Source organism: Pan troglodytes, chromosome 8 (genome assembly GCF_028858775.2).
Source record: "Pan troglodytes isolate AG18354 chromosome 8, NHGRI_mPanTro3-v2.0_pri, whole genome shotgun sequence".
In the NCBI taxonomy this organism is placed as follows: Eukaryota; Metazoa; Chordata; class Mammalia; order Primates; family Hominidae; genus Pan; species Pan troglodytes.
In genome coordinates this window covers 92,041,946-92,052,822 of record NC_072406.2, presented here as the reverse complement: position 1 = coordinate 92,052,822, position 10,877 = coordinate 92,041,946, and the positions used below count along the sequence as shown (strand labels likewise).

The window sequence follows — 10,877 nt, the reverse complement described above, 5'->3', positions numbered from 1 at the left end:
TGAATCATGGGGGCAGGTCTTTCCCATGCTGTTCTCATAATAGTGAATAAGTCTCACGAGATCTGATGGTTTTATAAGGGGAAACCCCTTTCGCTTGACTCTCATTTTCTTCTCTTTTCTGCTGCCATGTGAGACATGCCTTTCACCTTCTGTCATGATTGTGAGGCCTCCCCAACCACGTGGAACTGTGAGTCCATTAAATCTCTTTCTTTTATAAATAGCCCAGTCTTGGGTATGTCTTTATCAGCAGCGTGAAAACAGACTAATACAACTACACAAAAAAGTCAGTGCATCAAAACAGAAAGAAGCCCCACCAGTACATTTGAAATTACAGTTTATTTAAACAGGTAAAATTGTATATATCCTTTTAGAATGAAAATACAAAGTAAGTGAATCAATAATACAAACATGTTTATAGCAGTAATTAAAATACAGGTAACATTTACCAGTGTGAAAATATCAGAATTCCACTCACACTTGGATCTTCAATGATTGAAGTGTGCATTCCACACAGCAGGGGCTGGTAGATTGAAGATAAATTCCTCCTTTGGATGTGCCATCCTCAGTCAAGTTCTTCCTCATCACCATCCATCAGCTCACACAGTGGGGTAGCTGGCTGCTGTGGCAATTCCACAGTTGTTCCTCCGGTCTTTGGCCATCTTTATGTAGCCATCCATGCCCCAGTTTTTACCCCAGCTGAAAGGAGAGCAGGTTTTCCATTTCAGAGGAAGGATAAAGCACACTGGGTTATTAACTTAAACAGTGTGCCAGAAGCCACAGTGTGCCAGAAGCCACAGGCTTAACATAAAGAATCAGGAGATGCTGATGTTCCTGTTCATCCCTTGTAAATTCTTGAGTCAAAACCTGCATATCGCTTCAATCCCAGACCCAAAACTGTGACCTTTCACAGAACTGCAAAATCAGAAAAAGAAAAAGGATAGGATGTCTTTCCAGCCAATATACTTCAGAATTAAGAAAATGTTCAGAATTTAGACATGCAATGGGACAAATACCATATTAATATCCCCAGCATGCTTGTGACAGTATCTTGACGTTACAATCAATCATTAATATTCTGTGTTCTGCCTAAGGGGGAAAAGGACTTCTGGGATTTCAGAAATGTGATTAAGGGCTTGTGGTATGTAAATACTGATTGCAAAAAAGGATTCCCCTTTGAATTTCAACTATAAGTCTTTCTGGCAATTTATAACTGTTCTTCACCAGCCAATATTTATTGTTATCTGAGTCTGCTCCTTCATAGCTGTAGCCAACCACCAGCATAGCATGATCCAGGCCTTCAGGGTCACAGCGTGGCTCAAAATAAATTCCTGAGAGAATAAAATGAAGGCTGGGTGAGAAGTTCCCAAGGACACCTGACAGTAACCCACCCTGTCACCCACAGGGAGGGAGTTATCTCTAAAATCAGTGAAATGACACACAGTCCAGATTGGGCTTAACAAGATCTATTGTTATCAAGGCTAGGGAATTAGGCTCTCATCCACAACTAGCAGAAATAGAAATTAGCATAAGTCCCTCATAAAAAAACTTTCCTACAGGCATAAAAGACCACTCATTTTAAGCTTGTAATTCTACTCTAGAATATCAATCTTAAAAATAGCACAGAACACCAAAATCCTTGACTCAAAAGGCTCTTTTCAGATTTAATCACAGAAGTAAAAATCTTTGGAAAAATTATAAGAATACAACAATTAGACAACATTTAAGTAAATTAAACTATACTATAAATAATATAGCTATTTATAAAAAGTTATGAAGTACAGGTATTCATGGAGATACGCTCAATGTAATATCAAATAGAAGCATTGCGTATGATTATTGCGTGTACAGAGTCCATCATGCTGGTGTGTCATGGTGGTTTACTTTTTTTCTGCAATAATTTCTATGAAGAAAGATGCTTACCTTTTTTATAGAACTGGAAGGAGACATGGCTTGCACCAACAGCAACAGAGATGGGCCCCACAGTTGCCTCTGCCTTCGCCAGGTCCTTCTCCCATGAAGGGATGTCCACAAAGCCAGTGTCATTAGCAGCAGAATACTTGGGATTGTACCTACAGGTTTTAACCTTTTAAAGGTGAAGAGGGAGGCGACTTGATTACTACCATCCTTCTCCTGGGGAATGTGAGTCAGAACCACAACACTCAGCAGTTTGCAGCATAGAATTTCCAAGTCAACACTGTTGCAAATCATCCAAGGAAGTGAAATGTTATTATTAATAGTTAATTTGAAACTGAAAATTAGCTCAGTTCTCTTCAGCGAGACCCCTAGGTTTACTTTCCGTAAGACATTTTTCACAATGGAGACATCTGTATTATATGTAGAATGGTTTGTATATTCTCCATGTCACATAGAAGCAAGAACAGCTGCATGTTAACCATGTAATCACAGAACTGTGCAAAGGCTATAATTTATAATGACAACACTGTCACTTTGCAGATAGAGATTCCACCATCTAAAACGTGAATTCTGAAAAGTGTCTGTTATCTCTGAAAGTGTCCCAGTAAAACCAAGCAGGAATGGCAGCAAGAAAAGGAGCTCCATTTACCTTTCCTTCATATGGATAGGATGCCTCAGAGTCCAGGCCTCCGTTCTCCTGAACATACCGGAAGGGATTATCCATGAAGCCACCATTGTAGCCCTCATTGCCTTGAGGCCCAGAGCAGTCTACCAGATTCTGTTCATTCAGCGAGATAAGTTTGCCTGTTTTCCAGAACATCTGCCCTTCCAGAGCACCAGTTGCACTGAAAGCCCAACAAGAGCCACAATGACCCTGAAAAGAGAATAAAAAAGCTGATATCCACACACACACACACACACAGCAAGACTTTTAACAACATGAGTATTTAGCTCATGTAGCTAAATACTCCTTTAAAAAGTGAACTGCATGTTGCTGCACAGTCTACCATAGCACAAATGTCAATTGCTTCTTGGCTTTCCTGGGGTGATGGGAGGTCTGAACCTAACACAGTCTCACCTGATCCTTCACAGGAGTCACGTAGCCTTTCTCTCTCCAGTCCACAGATGTGGAGATCTCAAGAAGCAGGCGTTCCTGGAACTGTTTCCCCTTCCTGTGCTTCTGGTATTGAAAACCATTCATCACTTGCCTGAATTCTTAATTGGTCTTCAAAGAAAAGTAAATAAAATGTTAAGAAGCAAGAGATTAATTTGGTAAAGAACTGAGGAGGGGAAGCACAGAGCTGGGCAGCCCACAGCATACTTACCATGTTTCCAAAGGCGTTCATGGCCATTGTGAAGCTGTGTTTCCCTTGGCTGTATTCCTGATTGTGCTGCTCAATCCTTCTCTCACACTGCTCTCCTCCATCCTTCTCCATTCTAAAGGCAAACATGTAACTGATGCTCTTCATTTCTTTTTTTTTTTTTGAGACGGAGTCTCGCTCTGTCGCCCAGGCTTGAGTGCAGTGGCACGATCTCAGCTCACTGCAAGCTCTGCCTCCCGGGTTCATGCCATTCTCCTGCCTCAGTCTCCCGAGTAGCTGGAACTACAGGCGCCTGCCACCATGCTAACTTTTTGTATTTTTTTTTAGTAGAGACAGGGTTTCACCGTGTTAGCCAGGATGGTCTCAATCTCCTGACTTTGTGATCCGCCTGCCTCGGCCTCCCAAAGTGCTGGTATTACAGGCGTGAGCCACCGTGCCCCGCCGATGCTATTTATTTCTAATTAAAACCCAACATATGCTAACCAAGTGAATCTTCAGACAGAGATGTAAGAGTAACCATGGCCAGGGAAGGCTTGACACTTCTAGGAGATGTTCTCCAAGCTGAGACACAACAAGGGTGTATGCCCATATTGTGCTCATAATCAGTGCTATTAAGTTATTGCGTTAGGTTATTGGTAGGAGCCAGCCTCTAGAAGCCACTCTCTGGCCATATGATCCCAATAGCAATGCCCATTTCTCTGGGATTCCCCTGGACAGTTTCAGATGCCACCAACCATGCCATATAATCTCTTGTGCTTTGCCTTCCGCTTGGTCCATTGTGCGTCTAAACTGTGGTCACGTGTTAGAGCAGCTGAGGCAATTCCCAGGCAAAAGGCAGCCAGGAGGAGTGAAGGATTCATGTTTCAAAAATCTAGGAAGGGAAAAGAAATGAGGATCTGATTAGACCGATCCTAAAAAGCCATTTTACTACACCCTGAGAAACTAGGGCCACCATGGTAGAATAAAAATATTTAAATTATTCTTCCAAACATTTACCTAAGGACTGTGGAAGAGGCCAAGGATGTGGCTGGAGAAAAATAGGGCAAGTGGAGGTATTGGATGGACCCACCAAAATGAAAAGCAGCCTGTCCAGAGCTGTAGGAGTTGAAACAGTTTTATGGGATGATGATGACAGGCTATGGAAAGGACAGGAAGGTACCTGATGGGCGAGAAGCTTAAGGCAACAACTAGGAAACTAGGAAACCGTTGGCCCAGGTTTTGTACCAATTGTGCTGAGGTCATCCAGGCAAAACCTCAAGAATGAAGACATCTAATTTCAAGAAGGGACAAAGGGATTCCCCAATAATTGGGAAGTCACGTCACACCTTGTTCTTGGCTAATACACAGCAGAAGGTGAAGTATGTTTTCCAAATGCCCCTTGTAATGAAACAGTTCCTGAATGTCTTCCCAGGACAAACTGGGAAGGAGAGCACCTATCTACCGCCGTTCCCGCAGTCCTGCAGTCTTGCAGGTGGGCCAGTCCTGCCAACACTCCAACTCCCCGCACAGAGCATAAACTGAATCAGGTGGCCGAACCACCGGAAGCCAGAGTCCCCAGTGTCCGCGCCCACACAGGGGTAGGCAGCTTCCCAGGCTTTGGGCTGGGGACCCAGGCCAGGTCCCCTGGCTCTTGCTCCCGCCCTCCGCTCATGCTCACTGTGGCCCCAGGACGTGGGCGATGTTGCAGGGAGCAAGGGGCGCCTCTGCCTGATTTGCCGGGGTCGAGCCTCCCTGTCCCACCCCACCAGCCCTGGGAATACTGCGGCCTGGCACTCCCGAAAATCCCTCACTCACAGAGCTGAAGGACTTGCTGGGTCCCTGGTGGCCCCTGTTCAATCTTAGCCCACTGGGGTCTCAGCTGCTGTAGCCACAGGTGGACAGGCACAGTGGGCAGGTGCTGGGTCCAGTAGTCTCCTGTCGCCTAAGGCCGCCCGAAAGCAGCTAATTGACCTCTAAAGCCCCTAGACCCCCTTGCCCCCTTGCCGCCCAGGCAGGCCCGCCCCCACCGCTTGCCCGCTCTGCGATTGGCTGCGCCAGCCGCTGGGCGGGGCCTTCCGGCGTGCTGACTCCTGGCATGTGGAGCAGCTCAGTCCCCTTGCCTCAGTGGAACCGGGGGAGGGGAGCTGGGGGCTATGAAGAGAAGGGTCGGAGGCCTCCCTGGAGGGTTCGGATCAACTAAGTACCCTATTTAATGCCCTGGGCGGGTGGTTTATGAAAAGAAATTTACCGGAGTCCTGTGTGCATTTTCAGCCTAACCCTGCTTTTCCCTTAGGCCTAGAATGTTTGATTAAAATCTCCTGCAGGCAGAGAGCCAGAGGACTCTAATCCAGTGGTTCCTGTTTAGTCCACAGCAAAGGTGCGGCCGGTTGGAAGAACGCACAGCCTGCAAGCAGAAGCCTTATCTCCCAATTAAGGTTGTAGAAGAATCTGGGCGTGTTGCTGGTGGCTCATGCCTGTAATCCCAGCACTTTGGGAGGCTGAGGCAGGCAGATCACTTGAGCCCAGTAATTCGAGAACAGCGTGGGCACCCTGGCGAAACCCCTTCTCTACTAAAAATACAAAAATCAGCCGAGTGTGGTGGCCAGCGCCTGTGGTCCCAGCTAGTCGGGAGGCTGAGGCACCAGCATCGCCCAGCCCGGAAGGTTGAGGCTATAGTGAGCCGAGATCGCACCACTGCACTCCAGCCTGGGCGAGAGGAGAACCTGTCTCAAATACAAAAAAACAGCAGACAAAAAAACAACTGGTAGGAAAACTCACCCTCAAAACACATGATGAGATGGTCGAGACCAGACCCTAGGAGGGTGGGGACTGGCTGGGTGGGTATCCAGAGACCATGGGCGTTTCATAATGCATTGTTTCCAGTCTCCTCCACTCAGCGACTCTTCTTCCCCTGAAGTCTTGCATTAAGTAAGTGAATGAATCAGTCATCAAGTTAATGAAGCTCTGACTTTGTACTTGTTGTCCTTTGCTTGGTACAGTTGGGCACTGCCTTAGAAACAATCTCCAGGTAATTTTCCCAACTGCTTTTGTGAGGCCCAGTTTTCCATTTTAAAATCTAAGATTACCTCAGTAATCTTGCTTTTACAGCAAATGGGCATGGAGCCTGACAGATATATTTAAACTAAGTTATGGACAAGCTGCCTGGTGCATTAGGTAGCATAGGAGCTAACCTTGTGGGACATCTCCCCATATTTGTAATATTCACCCGTACATCTGTAATCAATAAATACTTGTTTGGAGGCCATAGAAACTCTTCCTGAGATCTGACCTGTGTCTTCTGCTATCTGCCTGATTTCTCGCCACAGAACAGGAAAACACTGTGTAGGAGATATTGTGAATAGAAATATGAATATAGGCCGGGCGTGGTGGCTCACACCTGTAATCTCAGCACTTTGGGAGGCCAAGGCGGGTGGATCACCTGAGGTCAGGAGTTTGAGACCAGCCTGGCCAACATGGCGAAACCCCATCTCTAATATAATGTTTTTCTTTGTACAAATATGTTTCTTTCCATGGATTAAGCTAAGAAGTATTGTCCCTCTGAAATCAATATAAGAAATATTATCAGTGACATTTCTGTCTTTCTTTTGTGCACAAAGAAAAAAAGAGTTTTATTAACTTAAGGACAACTAAACTCTCTTACCTAACTCCTCAAATGTCACCATTAAAAAGGAATTTGAGATACAAACTAGATATAGTTGCATCTGACTTGTAGGTCATAGGAAATGAAAGGTCAATGGAAGCATAATCTTTGAGGGAGAAGAATGCAAGGGAGAAAATGGAAAAGGTATTCATTTAATATTTATTTGCTGATTTTTATATGATATGGTTCCAGAAATGACAAATAACGTGGGGAATTGAAAGACACAAAACTTTAAAATATATATTATGGATATATCAAAGCATGATAGAGAAGGGGAATCTCTAAGTTTATCTAGGACCTTTATCCATAATTCTACCAAAGAAGCATATCTTAATTCATCGACTTTCACCTTGTCCCTCCTAAACTCCTATTACTTCTCTATTATTTAAATAAGACTTTGTATAATTAACTTCCTCAAACTATAAAAATATTTATTAGATAAACATATGTATTAGTTAGACAAGTAAAACAAGATAAACTTAGGTTCTGACATTCTGATTGAAATGCAACACCTAAATGCAGTACATGATACAAAACAGGCACCCAATAAGAGAAGTCATGGTCAATCATCACTATCATCATCATCATCACCATCATTATTTGCTAGATATTAATTTAGTTGCAAAGACTAATATGACATGGTCTCTCTCCTCAAATGGAGAGAATAAAGTAGCCAGTGTTTGCCATGTTGAAGGCAATGAGAAACATATTGCCATAGAAATGTGAAAAGCTAAACAATGTCATCTCATTCAGATTTTTCTCAAATTCATTTCTATCAGTCTTCTTCGTAGAAATCTGAATGAGATGACATCTGGAAAAGCTGAAGCTGAAAAAAAAAACAAAGTATGCCAGGAAAGGCACATGAATAAGGAAAGGAATTATAGAGGAAGGAAAAGGATTTTCAAAACTATAAGGGTATTTAAAACTGCAGTCTGTACAGGAGACTCAAGACAGCTCAGGACTGTGCTAATGCAGATCACTTTACATGTGGCATGACATGTGTTTGCAGAACTAACAGGGACAAGGTCAAGGAAGGTGGGATATGCCATGTAAGGCACTTGGGTTTCATGTATATGTGATGGTAAAGCACAGAGGGATTTGAAGGAATATTTTACCCCATTCAAAACCTAAAACTGAAGCAAAAGGAGAATTTGATGTAAGAGTCAGATTCCAATTATTTGGGATATGCAGGTGTCCTTCACTTCTTCATGCATATTTTCCAGTTTTTCAAAATGGTCCTTTAGTCTCCCTCATTTCTTAATTATTTTGTAATGCTGCTTAGTTTCTCTGACATCCTGAGAATATGAACTACACAGAATATGATCCCAGCCTTGAACTATGTTCCTAAATATGTTTTGATTTGTTTCAATGTTAGCAAGTTTACTTTCTCAAATAGATTGTAATCTCTCTGAGGGTGACATCATTTTGCAGGTAAATCAATGGACAACAGAGCTCACTGGGGCCTCAGAACTCTTGTAGTCCTGTTCATTTATTTCATAGCAAACCAGGGAAAAGAGGCTTAAATGACTATCTAGGTGTGCAAAAGCAGCTTATTGCAAAGCAAGAAGACTTCTTGTCAAATCCTCTGGACTGTGTAATTTGCATTCTCTCTATGCCCTCATGCTGTTATGCCCTTCAGACTTGCATATAATCACATTCATATTTAACTCTTTGGTTAAGTTCTTTTTATTAATAGACATTTTAATAGAAAAAATTTAGATTTACAGAAAAATAGGGGAGATTGTACAGAAAATCCCCATATGACCCCGGCATACAGGTTCACCTATTAGTAGCATTTTTCCATTAGCATGGCATATTTGTTAAAATTAGATAATAAATACTGATGCATTATTATGAACTGAAATCCATAGTTTATTCATATTTCCTTAGTTTTTATGTAATGTCTTCCACCTATACCATGGTGGCATCCAGGACACTATGTTACATTTAGTTGTCATAACTCTTTGGGCTTCTCATGGCTATGACAATTTCTTAGACTTTGTTTTTGATGACCTTGATAGTATTGAGGCATGCTAGTCAGATATTATAGAATACATACCCTGTGTTGGGATTTGTTGGTGTTTTTCCTATTGATAAGACTAGTGTTTGGGGGAGGTATATTACAGAGGGAATTTGCTATTTTCCTTACATTTTATCAATGGTACATACTACCAATATAATTTATGACTTTTTAATTTTTTTTTAATTTATGACTATTAATGTTGACCTTGATCTCCTGGATGAAATAGCGCTTGTCAGATTACTCCACTGTGATGTCACTGTTCTTCCCGCTTCCCATACTACACTCTTTGGGAAGAAGTTTCTTACACCAATGCACACTTAAGAAGTGGGAGGAGTTATGCTTTCCCTCCTTTAGTGTGGACTAAGTAATTTAATTGGAATTCTTCTAAATGGGAGGTTTTTCCTCTACTCCCTCATTAATTAATTTATCTAAACACATATTTATATTAGCATGGACTCACATATTCTGTTTTATACTTTGGTTTAATCATTCCTGATGACTAATAGGTTCAGTTTTAATTTCATCATTAAAATTAATGGAGGAGTTGGCTGGGCGCTTTGGCTCATGCCTGTAATCCCGGCGCTTTGGGAAACCAAGGCAGGCGGATCACGAGGTCAGGAGATCGAGACCATCCTGGCCAACGTGGTGAAACCTCGTCTCTACTAAAAATACAAAAAAAAAAAAAAATTAGCCGGGCGTGGTGGCGGGCACCTGTAGTCCCAGCTACTCAGAAGGCTGAGGCAGGAGAATCGCTTGAACCAGGGAGGCGGAGGTCGTAGTGAGCCGAGATTGCGCCGCTCGCTGTACTCCAGCTTGGGCGACAAAGCGAGACTCCGTCTCAAAAAAAAAAAAAAAAAAAAAAAAAAAAATTAATGGAAGAGTTTTCTCCAGTCCTCTTTAATATTTAAAATATTTTTTCAATATTCTATATTTATATTCAATATTCTAAAATATTTTTGAATTCATAATAAATTTTGAGCCAAACAGTTACGTATTTTGCAAAAGCCTGAAAAGATGTCTGCAGATTAGAGAACATGAAGATGTTGTCGTGTATTCTGTTTAAGTAACAACCCTACTAAGTCTATAATGTTAAAATATAGCATTTATGGTTGCAGAAGGTAGTAAATATGATTGTGTATTCAGCGGGAAGATTGTATTAAGAACAAAAAAATGTGTAGTGGATAGATTTTTTTTTTTTTGAGGCAGAGTCTCGCTCTGTCGCCCAGGCTGGAGTGCAGCGGCGCGATCTCGGCTCACTGCAAGCTCCGCCTCCCGGGTTCACGCCATTCTCCCGCCTCAGCCTCCCGAGTAGCTGGGACTGCAGGCGACTGCCACCATGCCCGGCTAATTTATTTGTATTTTTAGTATAGACGGAGTTTCACCGTGTTAGCCAGAATGGTCTTGATCTCCTGACCTCCTGATCCGCCCACCTCGGCCTCCCAAAGTGCTGGGATAAATCTTTTTTTATAATCCTAAAGTTAACTAATTTATATCAATTTAACACATATTATTGATCCAGCAAATAATCATTACTCAGTGTAGTCCCTGTCTTTGAAGAGCTCCTAAGTACATAGAGACCTAAAACAAAAACAATTTTTACAGTGTGGTAAGCACTGCAATAGAAAAATACTCAAAATCTGTGTTAAAAATATTTAACTCCTTTAATCTGGGTACACTATATATTAAAAAGATGAAAGTTTACATATGTTCAAAAATGATTTTAATCAAAGCAAACGAGATTTGTTATTATTGCTTTTATATTTTGTTTCCTCTCACTAGGACACAGCATATTTCAGATATTTTATCATTGGTTGTTCAAAAATCAATGAATGGATGGATTAATGGATGTCAGTTCATACCATGTATTTCAGCTACAGTTAAAAATCTCAGGTTAGAATCTAAAAGGAAATTATCTGAAGAGCACTCTAAGCATTTATGTAATATTTATCTGATTTTTTAATCTAACTTACTTGGTCTG

At 41.9% G+C, this 10,877-nt stretch overlaps 1 protein-coding gene across 1 annotated transcript; it reads right to left on the bottom strand.

Annotated features, from left to right (window-relative positions):
- Positions 1–395: 395 nt before the first annotated feature.
- On the bottom strand, positions 396–3,120 carry LOC747824 (procathepsin L-like). The gene is made up of 5 exons (XM_054660601.2): positions 2,993–3,120; positions 2,564–2,788; positions 1,921–2,083; positions 1,202–1,328; positions 396–696 (listed from the first exon to the last, which is right to left on the bottom strand). The coding sequence occupies exons 1-5, from the start codon at positions 3,113–3,115 to the stop codon at positions 597–599; spliced, it is 738 nt and encodes a 245-aa protein (XP_054516576.2). The 5' UTR covers positions 3,116–3,120; the 3' UTR covers positions 396–596.
- Between the last annotated feature and the right edge of the window lie 7,757 nt (positions 3,121–10,877).